The following is a 20,165-nucleotide window of genomic DNA, read 5'->3' on the forward strand; positions in this document are numbered from 1 at the left end:
ACACAGAGAGCCAGGGAAAGGACTGTACCACTTTTATTGTCTCCCAACACCTCTGTTCCCCTGCCTCCCCACCTCTGCCCGGAGTTAGGGCATGCGCCTTCCAAGCTGTCCGAGGCACCCGCCTGGCCTGGTTCGGTCCTCCTAGCTACCTGCAGAGGAATGACTCTGCTTGGGGCTGGGGAGAGAGTGGGTACCACCTCCTCTCCCCTGGCAGAGCCTAGGCACCCACACAGGAAGAGCTGGGCCCTCACCTCTGCCCCACCCTCTCGAGGCCTCTGTCAGGGCTGTCTGTGGGGGCAGGAGAGTGGGGGTCCGTTTGGGGGGGCAAGGCATCTGAAGGGAATGCAGAAATTCAGGTGCAGGGTGGGGCATCTCCTATGTGGGAGAGGAAAGAAATGGGGCCAGCACAGGAGCCCTCTGCCCAGGCTGATGTTGAACTTGCTGACATGGGCAGAAGCCAGCTGGGCAGAGAGCACGAGGCGGGTGAGGGACGGGGAAGTGGGGCACAGACCAGGGGCCCATGGGTGGGAAGGAGAGGAATTGGGGTACAAATGGGGCATTCAGAAGAGACAAACATGGTCCAGAGGCAGGAGGGGGTGAGGGGAAGCCCGGTCAGGAAGGAGAGTAGAAAAGTGGGAACAGCTGCCCTGAACCGAGTGGTTCCTGTTGGAACACAGGGCTCCCTCCTGTCCTCAGCCCTGGACTCGATCTACCGCCTCCCCACGCCCCCGCCCCCAACACATCCCAGAACCAACTTGCCATCCCAATCCTGGGAAACTTGCAGTAGGTGTGTCTCAGCCCACTAGCTCCTAGGCGAGCCCTCCTGCCTGGCCAGCCTCTCTTGACCCTCTGACCTCTACCAGGACAGCTTCACTCACCCTCTACCAGTAGCTGTGTGTGGGCGCTGTCCTGGCCGGCCTGGCAGCAGTAGGTGCCCTGGTCCTCAGGTCGCACGTCATGGATGACCAAGCTGTGGGTGGGGCCATGGCTGCGCAGCTCGTACTTATCTCCTGGGCATAGCTCGACCCCCTCCCGTAACCAGCACACGTGGCCCCCGGAGCGGGACACAGTCACCTCCAGCACAGCCCGGCGGCCGACCAGAACCGTCTTCTCGCGAGGGGGGCGGCGGCACATCTGGAGAGGCAGTGCTGGGGGTGGAGAACGAAAGCTTAAGTGAACAGGGACACGCAGGGCCCCCAGGAGGAGAGACGCATCTTCCCTCCCCCTGCGGCCTCCAGTCCTGGTCTCAGATCTCAATGCCACCAGCCCGTTCCGTAGCACACCCAACCCAAAGTCTCCTCCTACCCATCTCCTCCCTAGGAAACGCACTGCCCTCTATGACCCGCCCCAGGAGAGCCCCTCGAGGAAGGCAGGTGGGGAGGCAGCGCTCCTAGGACCTCTCGCCAGCCTGCCAGTCCCGGGGGAGATGATGCCCACTACTGGCCGCCCCTGCCCCCGTTGCTTACCCTCCACCTCCAGCTGAGCCACGGACTGGGCGGGTCCCGCCTGGAAGCGAACCTCACCGGCGTCCTCCGCCCGCAGCCCGCTCAGCACGAGAAAATGTTTCTTCCCTGGGGGTGAGGGAGGAGCTAGCGAGGCCGAAGCCCCCTCTGGGGAAGGTTCAGGGATGAGGGTGGGGCCGGAGGAGATCCCCAGGTCTCTTCGGACGCGTTAAATGTGTGCTCGGTTGGGCGGAAACGGGATGCCGAGAGGGAAGAGGAGCGGTCCAGGACCGAGGGCTCGTGGCTGGGGGCCAGGGAAAGACAGGGAGACGGCTCCTTGGGCCGTGGGGCGGGACCGTTCGAGCTGGAGGCGCGGCTTATCCTCGTAGGGCGGGGTCTGCCTGAGCTGGGGGCGGGTCAGCAAGGGGCTAGAGTCGGGAGAAAGTCGGCCAGACCTTCCTGTCGGATGCGGACGCGGTCTCCGGGTCTCAGCGGGCGGCCTTCAAGCTCCCAGCTCCCGGAGATCTCGACCTCCGACACGGTGCACTCGAATGTGGCGCCGTCGCCTTCGCGGGCGCGCACCGACCGGAGCTCGGAGAGCACCGACGCCGTGCGCTCTGGGGCGGAGCCGCGGACGTCAGCGGGGCGGGGCAGAGGGGGGGCGGTGCCCGACCACGCCCACTGCCCGCCCCTCTCCCTGGAAGCCCCGGGAGTCAGTCCCGAGGGAGGACGGGCCCACTGCCCGCGCGCCCACCCCAGCGTCCGGCCCCGGCAGCGCCCCGTACCCACCGAGCACGGCCAGGCGGACGGGCCCGGTGCGAGCCGTCCCCACCGCGCAGCTGTAGCTCCCGGCGTCCGAGGGGCCGCAGCGCCGCAGCTGGAGCAGGCGGCGCGCGCCGAGGGCCTGGAGCCTGAGCCGAGGGCTGGGCGTGAGCGGGCGCCCGTCCTGGGGGCGGGAGTTGCAGAGGGTCGGGGTGAACTCGGCTGGGCGCAGGCGGCCGCGACCCTGGGAGGCGGCAGCGCCCTCTGTTGATGCCAAGTGGTGTCGAAGAGCGTTTTTACTTGTCTCTGCCCCTCAGGCTTGGGTCGGGCCATCCCGCGCCTTCGGGGCCGCGCCAGAAGCCTCATGGGGAAAGTGCCACCCTTTGGGGACGTTAGGGCTGAGAAGGGGCGCCATGGGCGCGGGAAGCCCAGAGTCCTGTACCGGTCACAACGGCCATGAGCGTGGCTTCTGGAATTAGGTAAACCTGGATTCAAATATGGGCTCTACCCCTTTTGTCTGGCCTGGGCAATCCATCACCCCGCTGAGCTCCATCTCCTTGTAGACAAGGTGGAGATAACAAGACAGCCTCATAAGGACGTTGTGAGGATTAAAGGATTAATGTAAAGTGAATCTTAGCACCAGGGGCAGGCACATCCGCTCAGTGTTAGTTGTTTGTTTAAGGCATTATTATTGTGATTATGACGCCAAGGTGGGCTGGGCCGGGGCTGGGCTCTGACCTTCTCCCAGGTGACATCAGCCAAGGCCTGGGAAAGCTCGCACTCGAATGTAGCTGTGTTGCCCTCGGTCACCTCTAGATCCTGTAGCCCCCGCACAATGGTCACCGGGGCCTCTGGGAGAGGGAGGACAGTGCAGAGGGAGCAAGGGTAAGGACAGGACAGGGACCCAGCTTGCGGGGACAAGGAGGACACATTTGGGCAGAAGGGTCAGTGATACATTTAGACAAGGTGATCCATGGAGGCCACTAGTGAGTGGGGGATGAGCTGGGACAAGTGGTCCACGGGGGATGCTGGTCAGTGGAGGACACAGCGGCTCACAGGGGTCAATGGGGCAGGAGTGGCCAACTGGGGATCAGACTTTAAGGTGGTCAGTGGGGGACATGCTGGGGCTAGAGGGGTATGGTGGGGACCCAGAGCAAAGATGCCAGTGGAGTAACCCATAGGCAGGCATGGTCGGTGGGGGCCACACTTGGCTGGAATGCACAGGAGACACTGGCCAGTGGGAGACACAATGGGTTCAGAGGAGCAATAGGGGGACCCTTGAGCAGGTATGGTCAGTGGGGAACGCACTAGGACTGGAAGCCAAAATGGGGGACACGGAAACAGGTGCTAGTGAAGTCACACTTAGGCATGGTCAGTGGATGGTTGGGACTTGAGTGGTCAGAAAGGCACAGACAGGCAGGGCGGCCACAGCAGGCAGGCGTGCCCAGGTAGACAATAGGGACCACACCACACTGGCACGGACATGCTCACAGGGGCAGGCCAGCAGGTTGCAGGCACAGAGGAGCCACACTCAAGCAGGGTAGTCACTGGGGCCACAGGTCAAAGGGTCAGGGGAGTCCTGCTCTGGCAGGGAGGTCAGTGGGGGCCACACAGGGAGTGGGGTCAGTAGAGTCACCCCCAGGGCAGTCAGCAGGCAGGCAGCGGTCCCCCAGGCCGCACCTCTCACGGTGAGTCTGGCCGCACAGCGCAGGGAATCCGCAGTGAAGGAGATGCAGCCCGAGTCGGCCAGGCCCAGGCCACTGAGGACCAGGTGGTGAGTGTGGCCCTCTGTGTGAATGTGGCACTTGGGCCCCGGCTGCAGCCGGACTCCTCCCCGGGCCCACTCCCCAGTCACACCCTCCTGGGACAGCTCCAGGTGGAAGGTAGCACTGCCCCCCTCGATGATGGTCACATCCTCCAGAGGCTGCAGCACCCTGAGCTGCCTCGCTGGTGGGGGGAGATGGGGAGAGAGGGAGAATGAGGGCTCCATCTCTAGGCAGGGGCTTTGGGGGGCTCACATACCCCTTGACCCTGCCTGCACCATCCCTAACACCCGACCTAGTGACAAAGTTCAGAAGCAGGGTTCAGGAAGAAGGAAGCACAGCTGGCCATACTTCCGGGGAGAGAGAGCCTTACTGGGGTTAGGAGGCGGGACACAGGAAGGAGGTGAGGGGCGGACAGGGGGTGGAGGAGTCTGGGTGAGAGGTGCTATGACCTCAGAAGGTCAAAACCTGGGTCAGAGAGGTTAGGGAATTTGCATGAGGTCACACAGTCAAGAGAGGGCTCCAGCTTGCGGGCTGGGGGGTGCTGTTTGCCAGCCACCCCTGCTTCTCAAACGGGCCCCTGTGTCCTGGGGCATGTGACTGAAGGACCAACAGGGCAAGTCTTTCTGGAGTATAATATTGATGTTTATAGCAAAGCTAACTTGGACACGTGAAATGGAACGCAAATCCACATGGGCTTCTAAGGTGGAAAAAAAAAAAAAACACTAGAAAAAGCAAAGTTCTGCTTTGGGCAGGCTGCTTTAGTCATATTCCTGGAGGTCAGCCAGGGCTGACTTGCCTCAGCGGCGAGGAGCACTTTGGTGGGGGTCCGAGGGGCCCTGGGCCAGCCGGGAAAGGCTGTGCCATGGGGCAGGCGACATGTTAGGAGAGGACGGGGCACTCACGCCTCACGCTGAGCCTGGCCAGGGTGCGATCGTGGTGGCTCTCGCAGCCGTAGGTGCCCTGGTCGGCCAGCACGACGCCGCGGATGCAGAGGCGGTAGATGTGGCCATCCTGGGCCATGGATAGGCGAGAGTCGAGGGGCAGGGGCTCCCCGCCCCGCAGCCAGCGCACGGCCCCTGCTGCGCCCACGCGGCCTGTCTCCACTTCCAGGCACACATCCTGGCCTTCCTCTGCGCGCACATCCTGCAGCCGCCGCAGGAACAGCAGCTCTGTTTCTGGGGGGAAGCAGGAGGGAGCATGGAGCCCAGCGGGGGCTGGGGGCCACCCCCTGCTCCATCTCGCTGGCCCGTCCCTGGGCAGAAGGGCAAGGCTGCGAGGGCAGGGGCTGGAAGGGTGGGTACAAGGAACAAGATCATTTCATCCCCATCAGGACCAAACCTCGAACGTGGAGCCGGGCACTTGTGGCTGTGGCCCCTGCTCGGGCAGTCACCGTCCCCGCATCCTCAAGCTGGCAGCCTCGCAGGGTCAGTGTGCGGCTTGACCCATTCTGGGCCACCTCTAGCTGGGGCCCTGGAGTGACAACGGCCCCATTGTGCAGCCAGGTGACATCGGCGTCCGGTGGAGAGACTTCACACCGGAAGGTGGCATCATCGCCTTCGTGGACGGTCAGTGGTGTCAGCTCTGAGACCAGCTTCACCAGCGGTGGTTCTGGGGGTGGGGGCGGTCAGTGAGGTGGGCTGGGCCTTTCCCCCTCCCTCCTTTTCACCCCCTCCTGGGGTGCAGGCCTTCATCCCCCAGTTATTTAACACACCTTTCCTGGGGACCTACGGTGTGTCAGCCAAAGGACAATATGCCAACTCCCTGCCACTTCTAGCCAAGTCCCCTCGATCCTGGCCTGGCACCTCTCTGACTCCCTAATAGTAATGGATCGTTGACTACGGACCCTATTCGTCTCAATTAATTGTCACAGCAGCCCTGTAAGATGAGCATTATCCCCCCACTTCAGAGCTGGAGCTCAGAGAGATTAAGTAACTTGCCAGTGTCACACAGCTACTAGAAAGCAGAATCTAGACTGGAACCCAACGGGTTCAGAGCCTCAGCTTCTAGCCTGAGGGTCCCTGGAAGAGGGAGCCCTGGGTACCCATCCAGGTAACGGCGTGTGTGTGCAGTGGCTGGAGCCAGAGGCAGTGAGGTGGGGCTGAGGGGTGAGGGCGGGGGTGTGGTCCTCAGGGTGCCAGGGCCGTAAGGGTGAGGGGTGCACTGTTACCTTCCACGCTGACGAGGAAGATGCGGCTGTCCTGGGGCGTGTCGCACAGGTATTCCCCAGCGTCCCTGCTGCGTGCCCCCCGCACCCGCAGCACCTGCCTCGGCCCGGCCTGCTCCAGCTGCACCCGCCCCTGGCTTGCCAGTCGCTCCCCGTCCTTGTACCAGCGCACAGGGCCCCCCGGCCCGGAGAGGTGCACCACCAGCTCTAGGTCCCCGCCTGGGGTGCTGCGAACCCTCGTCTGGGCTGCCTCGGGGGCCACCACCCGCACGGGGGGGTCTGCGGGGTCAGAGCTGGGGGTCACTGGGAGGGAGGGCTCAAGGGCTGCGAGGAGGGCAGGAGGAGGCGAGATGGGGAAAGGCACTGTGGGGGGCAAGGGGTAGACAAGGTGTGCTAGAGAGGTGGGGGAGCCCGTGGGTTTGGGGTGCAACTCAGGCTTTCTGCCCAGGTGACACTCACCAGCCACTTGGACAGTGAAGCTGAGGCTGGGGGCGTCCGGGGCTGCCCCAGATTGGCAGGTGTAGAGGCCTGCGTGGGCCGGGTCTGCGGCCCGGATGCGGAGGATGCGGCGGGGTCCCTCAGTGTGAAGCTCCAGGCCCTCGCCCTCCTGCACGGGCCTCCCATTGTGGCTCCAGAAGACCAGGGCGACAGCTCGGGACAGCTCACAGCTCAGCACGACTGGCTCCCCGGGGGCCACACAGAGTGGGCTGGGGGCTGCCTCTGGGGCGAGGAACTGGACAGGGGGCTCTGGACAGAGAGAGGGTGTCAGCTCAGGCATGCCTCCACCTCCCCCGCCGGGACTGGCTAGGAGCACCCACCAGCCAGGCTGACATTGAAGGTGACGGCCTCATCACGGGTCTCGCACACGTACTCCCCAGCATCCTCAGGCTGTGCGTGGGGCAGGGTCAGGGTTCGAGCAGGCCCCTCGGCACCCAGATGTAGGGCGTCGGACGCTTCCACCTCCAGACCATCCTTGTACCAGCGCACCTGGGACCCCGCAGGGGCCACCTCGCAGCGCAGCTCCACACGCCCCGGAGCCCTGAACTGCAGGTCCAGGGAGCGGGCTGCCGGGTGCACGATCCTCTCCGGCGGGGCTGGTGGGTGGACAGAGGGGGGAACCAGCTCAGCCAGCAGGCCTCCACCTGCCTCACCGGCTCGAGTCTCAGCCCTCTCCTTTCACAGCACAGCTCTTGGGACGGTACCAGCTACAAGCCACGCGCACTTACTGGTGCTGGGCAATATGCTAAGCACATTGCAGACACTCTCTCGGAGGTGTCTAGCCATTGGCTTCACTTTACAGATGAGGACCTGAGGTCACTAGAGAGAAGTGACTTGCCAAGGTGGACAGAAAGAGATAGACCCAGACTCACACCCAGACCAATCCAACCGCAATGTGCACCCGCCCCGCCCCGCCCCGCCCCGCCCCCACTTTCCATCTCCTTTCTCTGCTTTGCCTCCGATGCACTTCTCACCACCTGAAAAACCACCTACTGTACTTCTTTGTTGTCTGCCACCCTCCCTAGAACGCCAGCTCCACGAAGAGAGGTTTTTGTCTTATTCACTTGCTACTGTAGCCCTCAGCGTCTAGATCGGTGCCAAGCATACAGCAGTCATGCAATAAGGATTTGTGGAATAAATGATTGAATGAATGAATGAATGCTTCTAATTGCTGAGCTCTCTCCCCCAGGTCTCTGGTTACTGTTCCGCTCTGACTTGAGCAAGCCCAGGGCTCTCTCTCTGATGGCTGAGAGTGAGGAAGCTGGAGAGGAGAGGAGACTGGGGGAGCCCCTAAACAGTGAGAAGTGGGAGGGTTGGGTGTCTGTCCCTCAGCCCCCTGCCTCACTGGCTCCCCAGGGCGCCCCAAGACTGCCCACCTGTGACTGTGACAGTGAAGAAGGCTGAGTCATCTCCAGCATCACACACGAACTCGCCCCCGTCCTCAGGCTGGGCGGCGGGCAGCACCAGGCGGCGGTGGGGCCCATCACTCTCCAGCACCAGGGCCTCGCTCTCCTCCACCTCCAGCCCATCCTTGTACCAGCGCACGGGGGCGTCCTCCCGAGACAGCTCACACATCAGCACCACACACTCCAAGCTCACGGCGATCAAGGTCACCTCATCCCGGGGGTAAATGATGCGCACCGGGGGCTCTGCAGAGTGGGGGCAACCACAGGCTGTCACAAACTCACCATCAGCCTCCCTGGGGCCATCTGGCAGCATGAAGTACCTGTCACCACAATAATAAGGGTAATAATAATGCGGAATGATAGGTCCACAATCTGTTCTCTGAGATCCCTGGGGCCAGAGGTGTGATGAGATCCAGAATGCTTCAGATTCCAGAAATGGTGCATTTATCACATATCACCTCCCTCCGTAGCCCCCACGGGCCACCCCCCCAATCAATCACATTAACATTTCTGCTGTGTAACATTTAGGTATATTCACTCCAAGCAGGATAATTAAAGAGCAGAAATAGCTTCCAGCAGTTAAGGTCAGGTTTTACTGAAATGACTTTGAGTACCAAACTTACAAAAAGACTTTTGATTTTGAGAGTTTTTTGGATTTCGGAATTATGGCTAAGGAATCATGACTGTGTAATACAAATCCTTATATCCGGCTTCCTAAGGTTCCAGGAACAGTCCTAAGCACTTTACACAGTTAACCCTCACAGCAATCCTCGGCGGTGGGTATATTTTTATCCCGTCTTCCAGACAAGGAAACTGAGGCACAGAGTGATTAAGCAACTTCCTAAAGATCACAGCTGGCTACACCTACTGTGAGGCAAGAGGAAAAACTCTTGTCTGTTAAAGGGAGGCTCAGACTCTGCAAGCAGCGGTGGGGAGTTCAAGTCAAGGCTTGCCGGAACGCAGTAAAATTTTTGCATCTGTGCGTAACAGTTGCCAACACCTGTCTGAATTCCCCAGGGATGTTACACGCTGATTCTGGGAGTTCATCTCCCACTGTTCTAAAGTGGTCACTCTTTCACAGAAAGGGGGCCATGTCAAAATTGGAGATGACCAACGCCAAGCTTGGGCCTGCCCACCTCCCACGCGCCCCTGAGATCCGCCAGAACCTGCAAGTCTCCAACACTTTTGCGCTCTAGCCTTCGGCCCCCTTGTGGTTGTCTGGGGAACTGCAGCTTCCCGGGCCCGCGTTTTGCAGGGGCGCGCGCGCGCGTGCGCGCATGGGCAGACGTGCTGGCCAGCACATCCTCGGCCCTCGGCCCCCGCAATGCGCCTCCCTAACTGGGCTTGAAGCAGCCTGGTTCTCTCGGGCCCAGCAAGGAAGGCGGGTAGATTGCGGAGTGCGGCTCCCTGAGGGGTGGGAGCAGTGGGGTGAGGTCAAGGGGCAGCGATGGTGCTGGGGTGCTTGCACAGCTGTGGGACCTCAGCTCAGCACTACACTTGATCCTCCCTGGTCCACAGCCGAGGTGGTGTTGGTGCGAACTTCCCCGTGAGGAATCTGGTGTTCGGTGGGGAGGCTGGTGTGGGCTGAAGAGTGCACAGTCGTGGCCATTATGCCTGGCCAGGGCCTGGGTGGGAGAGGTTGGAGGGACACACTGTAGTGCAGAAAGGCCTCTTCGGCTTGTGTGTGCCAGACTCACTGCGGTGTGGGGAGTGGGGCCCTAAGTGGCTCAGCCTAGGCTGAGGCATTATTTCTAGGGCAGGGCAGGGGAGAGGGTGACAAGACGGTGCCAGCAGGAGGATGGTCACTTCCGGGCAGCCAGTGGGGTTCATCTGTGCCACCAAGAGCTGCCAAGGCCCTAGCCACTCCTTCCCCAACATACACACTGGGGTTGCGCTGTGGGCTGCAGCCCCAAGTTTCCAGCACGGAACCACCATGGCTGGCACAGTCGTCCTGAGCTTTTCCACGTTGAACATTCCCCGTCCACCACCTTCAGCCCAAACCCCGACCCCAATGAGCTGACTCAGCCCTGCCCCAAGTATCTGTTCTGAAGGCTCCTGCTGCCTGCTGCCCAGGTTAGCAGCCCCCAGCACCGTATGGCAACACTCGACAACCCACACACACTCTCACCCTACGCTGGGTCGGCCTTTCCTGCTGGGCCGTGTGCTCCCGCAGGGAAGCGGGCCTGTCTGCCTGCCTGCTGCCGAGAACCCGGAGCCTGGCCCAGGGCTGGCGCCCGCGGGTGACATGATGCCTGTCTCCGAGGCCCTCCCTGGCTCTCCTGTCTTGCTCTCTTGAGCCCTCTGCCCTCCTCATCCCTCACAGCACTTGTCACGAGGTGTCACTGTACATTTATTTGTGTATTTATTGATGTAACACAGGGGTCGCAAACTCAAATGCCCACAGGGGCCAGGGAGGTAAGTGGCTGAAGCAGTCTGGGGAGAGGCAAAAAGGGATGGCGGAGAGCGTGGGACAGAGGAATGTGGGCCCCGTGTTACGGGGGCAGCTGCTACTCAGCGCCAGCTGTTCGTCTCCACGGGGGGAAGCGGGACCAGAGGCGCCGGGTCTTCGGCTTTTTCAAGAGGACGCATAACTCCGGATTGTTATTTGAACTGTCCTGACTTTGGTAAGACTCTGCAGGCCAAACAAAACACATCTGTGGGCTGCATGGGGCCCTAGGGACTGCCCGTTTGCGACCCCTGGTTAACGACTGTCTCCCCAGCTAGACTGGCGGCTCTCTGAGAACGATGACTGTGTCTGCATTACGTACCAGCGACCCGCAGCCTCTGGCCCGGTGCCTGGCACAGAGACAGTGCTCAGTACATGAGCTGGGGGAGCTGGGCTGTTCCTGACTTTGGGTGATGGGGAGCAGCCTGCCTGGCTGAATAGGGGCCCTGGCGATTTCGGGCCGGGAACTCTGTGCATGCACCCGCAGCCCCGCCTCCCTCCCCCCCAGCGTGCTAGCTAGGGGTACATGGCCAGCCCCCCAAGGGCTCAGGACTGTCTTCTGGTGACCCTGGGGAGCTGGGGTGGGCTCACACCTGTGACAGTGACGGTGAAGGAGGCCGACTCATCATCGATTTCACACAAGTACTCTCCGGAGTCCTCCAGCTGGACAGCGGGCAGCACCAGGCGGCGGATGGTGTCCTCCTTCTGCAGGAGCAGCGAGGGACTCTCCACCACCTCGTCACCATCCTTGGTCCAGCGCACCTCGGCCCAGGGCCGGCACAGCTCGCAGGTCAGCACCACGCGCTCCAGGCGCACGGCTGCCACATACACCTTGCCGCTGGGGTACACAATCCACGAGGACACGTCTGGAGGACAGGAACAGCCGTGGCTGGGCGTCAGTGGCTGGGGCCCACGGGCCCTGCTGCCCTCCCTGATCCACGCCTGTTCCCTACTCCTGGAAGGTGGGTCACAGGTTGAAGAAGAGGGACCTCGCTCAGATGGTGTCTCCATGCACAGCTGGAGACACAACCAGTCACCAAAGCACATCAGGAGCATGGTGGCACGGTGGGGCCAAGGTGTCATCCTCTGCTCTGGAAACTTCCACATTCTCTGGGTTGGGACGGGGACGGTATGAGAGCGGGGAGAGGAGGGTTGGCTGCCCACATGCAGCTGGGGTCTCCGCTGGCCTCTGAGATCTGACCCCTCCAGTATCTGCTCTGGGAGAACTGCCATCCCTAGAGGGTTCCCCTGGCAGGGTCTTCAGGAGAACAGGGACAGCAGGGCTCCCTGTGCCTCGTGTAGTCGTGACCGGTGTGTTTATGACAGCGCACTTTCTGTGAGTGACTGAACCTTGGGGTGCAGGCCATGGGTCAGGGAAAAAGGGGGGCATCTGCTCAGCCTAGGGGAGGGAAGCAGGGGCTACTAACTGTGGTCCAGGGCTGAGAGTGTGGCAGCTGCCCAGGCGGGAGCGGGGGTACCTTCCCCTGTCCCGCGGCCCGCCTGGACCCCCACCTGTGATGGTGACGGTGAAGTAGGCGCGCTCATCTCCAGCGACGCACTGGAACTCGCCCCCATCTGGGGGCTGGGCGGCAGGCAGCACCAGGCGGTGACGGGGCCCTTCGTTCTCCAGCACCACGAAGTCGCTTTCCTCCACCTCCTGGCCGTCCTTGTACCAGCACACAGGGGCGTCCTCCCGGTCCACCTCACAGGTTAGCATGACGCACTCGGAGGTTATGGCATGCACGAACACGTGCTCCTGGGGGTCCAGGATGTGCACTGGGGGGTCTGGGGGGAGAAGAGATGGGGTCACAGACACCCCACACACAGGAGACATGAGTCCACATCGGCTGCTTGGCTGGGAGACAGTCTCATCCTAGGAGGACACTGGGAGGGTTAGGGCTGTGCTGTGCTGGGGGCTCTGGGGCAATGACATGGGAAGCTGAGGGCATGACAGGGGATCAGGTGGACCTTGAGTGCTCTGTGGGTCCCCAGAGGGTCAGAGGTGGCTGGGTGGGGACATGAAGGGAGGGAGGCAGAGAGCCTCTGTCTAGGCTGAGAGGTGGTCACCATCACAGGCCACATCAGGCCATGCTGGCTGCTGCTGTCACAAGGAAGGCCCTGCCACAATGGTCCCAGGCTGGGCAGGAGGTGGGAATGACTTAGCGGGGCCACAGTGGTTCAGCTGCTCCCTACAGGTAGTGAGCTCCCTGTCTCTGGGTACATTCAGGCAGGGGCTAGAGGACCTCCTGGCAACAGGGCTGAAACAGGATTTCCACCCAAAGTGAGAAGATGAGCTGGATCTGTGGTTCCCAAGCTGCCTTCCCGGAGGAGATCCCCAGGCTCTGCCCTGGGTATTCTGGCTCTGGCGGTCTGTGGGGCCTGGGCATATGCATTTAGAGCAAGCTTCCGGGGTGGTTCTGAGGTAGCCAGACCATGGACTGGCCTCTGAGAACCACTGGACCACTGCACTCAAAGCTTCCCTTTGACCCTGGCCGCCTGGGGCAGTAGGATGAGCACAATCCTGGGTGTGAACCCAGCTAGGGTATGTGCTTGCTGTGCGATACTGGGCAAGTCACATAACCTCTCTGAGCCTCAGTTTCTTCATCTGTGAACTGGCAATATATTACCCCTCATCTAGTTGTGAAGATTAAATGAAATAGTGTATATCTGAAGTATCTAGTACTTGGTTCTTGGTAAATGTGCAAGCAACGTGAGCTCCCCTCTGTCCTTCCCGTAATGGAATTTAGTTCTCCCCCCACCCCCAGCAGAGGGTATGCGGGGGCAAGTGTGCTGGAGAGTGTTGGTGCTTGGGAGGATAAGCAAGCGAGAGCCGAGTGATCTGAAAACATGTCCCCAGCCCACGAGGTCCGCCCTGGAAGGGACCCCCTCCCCAAGCAGGCAGACCAGGGGCAGGGCCTGCACGGCCCCCGAGTCAGCCTCAGCTGGAGGAGCCCAGGCCGCCATAGCTCCTGACCTCGGATGGTGACGCTGAAGAAGGCCGAGACCCCTTCTGTTCTGCACTCAAACTCGCCACTGTCCTGGACTTCGGCCTCAGGCAGGATCAGCCGGTGTCTGCGCCCGTCCATCTTCACCACCAGCGACTCACTCTCCTCCACCTTCTGCCCATCCTTGTACCAGCTCGCCGGGAAGTCCAGCCGGGAGAGCTCACAGGTCAGCACCACTCGCTCCGAGGTCGTGAAGGTCAAGGACACCTTGTCCTGGGGGCTCAGGATGTGCACCGGGCTCTCTGCGTGCAGAGAAGCACAGTCACACGCAGCGCCCTTGCGTGCTCTGCCTGGAGTAAGCACCCTGCTCCGGGATAAGCACCCCACTCGGGGATAAGCACCCCGCCTGGGGATAAACACCCTGCTCTGGGATAAGCACCCCACTCAGGAATAAGCACCTCGCTCAGGGATAAACAGCCCGCTCCAGGATAAGCACCCCACTCAGGGATAACTCTGCTCTGGGATAAGCACCCTGCTCTGGGATAAGCACCCCGCTAGGGGATAAGCACCCCGCTCCGGGATAAGCGTGTGCCCAGTGTAGGCGGTGGGCCATCAGGCCAGACAACTGCCATCAACGCACTTGTTGGAGTTGCAAAAAGTAGGTTTAGGCTTCCATACCACCTCTTAGGAGCGGTGGTTTTAGTGTGCCTACAAACTCTTAGGGAGCCTGCTAAAAATGCAGATGCCTCAACAACCCTTCCACAAGCATGCAAGGGCCAGGAGCCTGCCTTATAAACCAGCCCCCGAAAAGGACTCTCGTGTCAGTGATCCCAGGCTGCATTTGGGAAATGCTGCTCTGGATGCTGGTTATTTCTCACTTTGCCCTCTTCCTGGGTTGGTGGCGGCTAACTGCCCCAAGGCCCCATGCTTGGGCGCCGAGGAATTTCCTTGACTGGCCCTACAAACCCCAACAATGGTGACATGGCCAATGCCAGCATGTGTCCTGAACTTTCAGATGCCCACCAAGACTGTCCTCCTCAGGGACACCTCATTCCCTCTCCTTCCCTGTTCCCACAGGTGGCAGAGTGTGACTCCAGACCCAGACTGCCTGGGTTCATAATCCAGCACCACCACTCATTAGCTCTGTGACTTAGGGCAAGTCACTTAACCTCTCTGTGCTTCAGTTTCCCCATGTGGAAAATGGGATGACAAAAGAACCTATCTTATAGGGCTGCTGAGAGGACTGTGATAATTACTATATGGAAAGTGATTAGGATTGTGTCTGGCACATGGGAAGTTGCTGACATGTTAGCAGTTACACAACAGGGCAAGAAACAGTCAGGAACTCAGGGCCAGGGCCCATGTCTCTGAGATGATAAATGTGACAGAATTCTGTAAACCACAGAACGCTCCAGAGAATTTGGATACGATACTGAAGACAACCAAGGGTCCCCTGTACGTTGCACATGGGTTGAAATCGGCCTTCTGGACCACTGAGCCCTCTCTCTGAGCCCACCATGGATGCTCCTTACTCGCCTGGCGCAGATGTGAGAAAAGGGAACAGCATCTGCCTCATTGTGCCAACAGGACATCTGTGTCTTGACCCTACCTGCCCACCCTGGTCCCCACCAGCACCAACCTTGGATGGTGAGGGCAGCTGAGTCCTGCACGCCTGGGCAGCTGAAGCCGACCAGGGCCCCGCTGTCCTGGTGCTTGACGGCTTGCAGGATGAGTCTGTGCTGTAGGCCCTTCTGTTCCACTCGGTACCGCAGGGCCCCAGGCTCCACCTGGCCCTCCGGCTCACTACTCTTGAGCTCCTCCCCGTTAAGGAACCAGGTGCCCTGGATGATGGTAGAGAGATCCAGGGAGAAGACAGCATCTTCCCCATCATATACCTGCACATCCTCCAGGCCTGCCACGAGGCGAGCTGTGGGCACTGAGATGGAGACAGAACATAGCCATCAGAAGGCAGAGGTTGGCAGGCGAAAGGCTTAAATGAGGACGGGGACTGAGGGGCTGATAAAGGAAGGAGAGGTGATGGGGAGGGCGTGAGTTGGGGTACGGCTGCCGACAGGACAGGTATGGCAAGACAGACTCACCGAGGTGAGCAGACCCGTGGAACACAACGTGGGGACTGCGGCCATGCTCGCTGACCGTGCAGACGCGGAAGCGGTAGTCGCCCTCGGAGGGCACGCAGTCTCCCGGCACCTCCACGGCTCCGGCTTTCTCAATGCTGAAGCACTGGATCCAGTCTTCCGAGCCCACCTCCTGCCGCTCCAGCCGGTAGATGAAGGGGGTCTCGGGAGCTGGCTCAGGGGGCTTCCAGGTCAGCAGGACCGTGTTCTTGTGGCCCTTGAACATCTCTGCCAGCACAGGGGGTCCCGGGGGACTGTGCTTGACGCCTGAGACAAAGGCAGGGTTTACATTCCAGCCCTGCTCCAGCCTCCCACAGCCCTCCCACCTTAAGTCCACTTTGCTAACCCAGGCTGTGGCATTTGGTCACCCCCCTGCCCTGGCCCTCTTGTCCAGTCCTTGAGGAGTCTGCCCCGGGGCTTTCACGCCCTCACATTTGACTCTGAGCAGAGTGGTGGTACGGGAGTTGCCCAGGCTAAAGGTGACCTCGCCAGCATCTTCTCGGGTGACCCCTGGAAGGACCAGGGCATGCATGTGGCCAGAGCTGCTCTGGCAGGTGGTCGGCAGGTCCTCCCCATCGCGGCTCCAGCGCCCCTCGACCCCAGCCTCTCGCGTCTCCACCAGCAGCACAGCGTTCTCTCCCTCCAGGACATCGAGCTTCCGGGGCAGCCGCTTCAGGATGGGCCCTGAGATGCAGACGGGAATCCATCAGCTCAGGGTCCGGGCACCTGCCTGCCTCCACCTTGACCTCCTCCCACCGGCCAGCCAACCTTTGACTGTTACGTTGGCCACGGTGCGCACCCGGCCCCGCATCTCGCACAGGTAGACTCCGTCGTCATCCGCCTTGAGCCTGTGGATGATGAGGCGCCGGACGGTGCCCTCCTCAATCTGCTCGTACTTGCGGCAGGGCAGCAGCCGCTGGTCCTCGCGGAACCAGGCGGTGGGAATGCGGGAGTTGGGTACTTTACACTCCAGCACGGCAATCCCATGCTCCCGGCCCTCCACGTCCTGCAGGGGCCTCGTGAACCGGAGCCGGGGCTCTGAGGAGAGGGGCGAGACCAGAGAAGGCTCTAGAGAGCCAGACCCGAAGGACTCCTCCTCGCATCCTCAACTGCCTGAACCCACATTAGCTCACGGCGTCTGCTTCTCTCCAGAGCCAGCAGGCACTGTGGAATCACAGAAAAGCCACCAGAAGGGAAGCCAGGTGGCCTAAGTTCTCATCTGACCCTCACACTCCCTGGCCACATCACCTCAGCAAAGCCACTTCAATGATCCTGCGCCTCTGTTTCCTTAATTGTCAAGTAGGGAAAGAGATGGACCACATTAGTGATTTTCAAACTGTTCCCTGGGGCCCCCAGGAGGCACCTCACAGATTCTGCGAGGCTCTGAGTTGAATTACATCTTTAAATCCTTTAACCATTTTCAAAGCTGCCTGTTATAAAAAGAAAGCACGGTGGTGGAAGCGACCAGAGGGTTCCCTCAGGCTGCCGGAGAAGCACGTTCGTTCGTCCTGCAGCTCTGGGAAGCTCCGCGCTCCCGCTGGGCTTCTCTCTCCTGATGGGGTCAGGCTCAGCACGGCCTGGCCCATTTGTGCACATGGAGCCGCACCAGCGAGGCCACCGCTGCGCCACAGGTGCCCCACGCCTGACTGCGTGCCAGGCAGGGCTCAGGAGATTTGCCAACTCTTTTCCTCTGAGGGAAAAAGTTGGGCAGTAACCACAGAAGGTATAATCCTTCCAGTTGTGACGCAGCCTCATTACAGAAAGCTTTAACTTCCAGTGTGAGTTTGGGATGTTTTCTTCCCCCTGAATTTTCTGTGTCGGAACAACGTGAGCATTTATTAGACACTGTTGGTGACAACTTGGAAACATCAATTTCCTCTCCTTCACCTTTCTCTTCTTTCAAACCTGGAGGGCGGTTTAGTGAAAGAGTAGTCAAAAGTCCCAGGGTATTTTTCCTCCATCGAGTTTACCTTTGGGGTGAATCAGGAATTTCTCAGTGTGAGGCCTGCAGCCAGGTGTTCCCCCAGGGCTCACAGGCTAGACTCAGTTATGCACACAGCCTCCACTTAAAACGTGTGTATTCAATAAAACACACCCCTTGTTCTCAGTGATTGGTTTTGTAGGTACGTGTTATAAATTTGGACTTAGAAAGTTACACTCGTAAAATGTTTCTTTTATCTGTCTTACATATCGGGGGCCCCAGCAGGGTTTCCACTGGGGGAGGGGGAGCGAATTAACAAAGAGGTTTAAAACCACTGGAAGAGAAGAGATCTAGGCCCCTTTGCGTTTGTGCATCAATCACTCCTTAAAGCTTTTTACCAAAGGGTGGTTTTCCACCATCTGCCTCAGAATCACTTGAGGGGTTGGCTAAGAAGTTCCTGGGTACCCTGGAGACCTACTAAATCCGAATCCCTGGCGGGTGGAAGGCGGGCACGAAATGGTATTTTAATATCCTCCTCCCCTCCCCCTCCCTCTTCAGGGCGGCGGGGCACGGAGGGGGGTTGGAGTGAGGAGGACCCCGGAGGGCGCTGGAGGCCCCTCTCCAAGCCTGGGCTGCTGGAGGCGCCGCAGTACCTTTTACGTGCAGCTGCACGGCACTGAGCGTCTGGCCGGCCGAGTTGCGCGCGGCGCACACGTAGAGCCCGCGATCCTTGGCCTGGCAGTAGAGCACCTTGAGCACGAAGCCGCCGTCACGATCGCGGTACATGAGGCGGCGGCGATCGGGGAGCAGCGGGTGGCCCTCCCAGTGCCATTCGATCTCGGGCTCGGGCTTGCCCATCACGTAGCAGCGGAACTTGGCGTGCTTGCCCTCGTTCACCCAGAAGGTCTTGGGCGCGCACTTGAGCGGCTCCACCACGGGCGGGGGCGCCTCATCGGGGTCTTCGGGCGGGCTCTCGGGGGGCTGTTGCACCTGGAGCAGCGCGCCGGCCTGCGCGTGGCCGTGCGCGTTGCGGGCGTGGCACACGTACACGCCCGAGTCGGGCAGCCGCGCCGCCAGGATGCGCAGCGCCAGGCTGGCGCCCGGGCCGCCCTCGGCGCGGCGCGCCTCGAGAGCGAAGTGGCCGCTGTCCCACACTTCGTCCAGGGCCATCCCATCCTTCTCCCAGTACAGCGTGGGCGCGGGGAGGCCCCCCACCTGGCACGTCAGCACCACCTCCTCCCCCCGCAGTACCCACTGGGACCGGGGCCCCGTAAGGAACACCGGGGCGCCCTCCCCGGCCCCGGGCGCCGGCTGCGGGCGCTCGGTTGCCTGGGGCTCGGGCTCGGGGGCCGGAGGCTGCAGCACGGTGACGGCGGCCGCCGCGTAGGCCTCCCCGGCCGCGTTGCGCGCGCGGCACACGTAGACCCCCGCGTCGGTGGGCAGCGCGCCGCTCAGCAGCAGGCCGTGCTCGGCGCCGTCCGCCGGGAAGCTCAGGCGCTCCGAGGCCACCAGCGGCTGCCCGCCCTTCTCCCACACGACGCTGGGCGGCGGCTCCCCCAGCACCACGCACTTGAGCTCGGCCTCGGCGCCGCTTACCACCCGCACGGGCCGCGGGAAGCGCAGGAAGCACGGGGGGCTCCCCTGATCCCCCGAGCCCGCCTTCATCGCGCCGGCCGCAGACGGCCCGCCGCGGCGCGGGGGCAGCGCAGGCGGCCTGCGGAGGCCCGCAGCGGCGGCCGGAGCCCGGGAGGCGGGGCGCGTCCGGGGACGGGGTGCGGGGACCTACCGAGCCCTCCCCTGGCCGCGCGCTGCCGGCTCGCCTCCTTACCCGGGGCCCGGTGCTGCAGCTCGGCGGCGGCGGCGATCGCGGGCCCGGAGCGCGGAGCTTAGGGGGCAGTCCTTCCTGTTTGCCTTGACGGCGAGGGGCCCCTGCCCGCGGCCTGGCTTCCTGCTCCGGAGAGCCTCCCTCCCAGCCCCCTCCCACAGCCTGGGCCTCTTCCCCCTCCTCCCTCCCACCTCCAGCCGCCAGGTCCCCAGCCGCCCGCCAGGCTTGGGCCTGAGTGGCAGAGGCGCCTGCAGCTGCCAATCCCAAAAATATTCTCTGATGACACAGCTGGAGGACAAGAGCCCGGACTGGCTCCTCCAGGCTAAGTATAGAGCAGGCGGGACCACCTGCCCCCCCACCCTAGTCCCAGCTCTAGCCCCAGCCTCAGCCCATCCCCCCATAGCTGGCCCCGCAGCTGCTGGGTTGTAAGGGGCCCCAGAAGGTCTGAGTGGCTGGCACATTCTGCTTTTCTGACAAATAACACTTTTAGGAGCTGGCAGACCCCAGCTCCCAGGCTCCTGTCCCACCTGATGTCACCTCTGTGCTGGGTGCCGGGATGTGACTCGCACAGTGTGTATGTGTGTGTGCGCGCGCGTGCACGCGCACACGTGTGTGGAGTGTGTGTGTGTGTAGGGGAAAAGGTTGTATGTGTGGGTCAGGTCACTTGGGGTGAAGCCCTCCCCTGCCCCCTCCCCTACATTCCTGGCGGGAGTGGGAGATAAGGCTCAGGGCCACAGACATCTGCGTCAGAGATAGGAGGTCTCAATGCCATGGGCAGGGGCAACTCGGCCTGCAGGGTGTGGGAAGGGCTGGGGAATACTGGGTGAGAAGGGTAGAAGAGGGTGTGTAGTGGGA

General features: G+C 61.5%; 1 protein-coding gene across 18 annotated transcripts; it reads right to left on the minus strand.

The window, feature by feature from the left end:
- Positions 1-17: 17 nt before the first annotated feature.
- On the minus strand, positions 18-19,293 carry OBSL1 (obscurin like cytoskeletal adaptor 1). 18 transcript variants are annotated; one of them, XR_011439843.1, is made up of 22 exons: positions 18,139-19,293; positions 16,333-16,602; positions 15,997-16,248; positions 15,529-15,831; positions 15,069-15,365; positions 13,459-13,731; positions 11,997-12,269; positions 11,078-11,350; positions 8,009-8,281; positions 6,953-7,228; positions 6,594-6,881; positions 6,138-6,413; positions 5,309-5,578; positions 4,873-5,145; positions 3,885-4,151; positions 2,943-3,055; positions 2,232-2,353; positions 1,898-2,059; positions 1,467-1,571; positions 879-1,148; positions 252-333; positions 18-149 (listed from the first exon to the last, which is right to left on the minus strand). XR_011439843.1 is itself a non-coding variant. In XM_023642405.2 (22 exons), the coding sequence occupies exons 1-22, from the start codon at positions 19,148-19,150 to the stop codon at positions 146-148; spliced, it is 5,769 nt and encodes a 1,922-aa protein (XP_023498173.2). In that variant the 5' UTR covers positions 19,151-19,293; the 3' UTR covers positions 18-145. The 18 variants fall into 18 exon arrangements, 10 of the variants coding, with proteins under 10 accessions (XP_023498173.2, XP_023498176.2, XP_023498174.2 ...); XR_002808490.2 differs by having other exon boundaries at positions 252-375; positions 2,232-2,388; XR_011439840.1 differs by having other exon boundaries at positions 2,232-2,468.
- Between the last annotated feature and the right edge of the window lie 872 nt (positions 19,294-20,165).

This window comes from Equus caballus, chromosome 6 (assembly GCF_041296265.1).
Source record: "Equus caballus isolate H_3958 breed thoroughbred chromosome 6, TB-T2T, whole genome shotgun sequence".
NCBI lineage: Eukaryota > Metazoa > Chordata > Mammalia > Perissodactyla > Equidae > Equus > Equus caballus.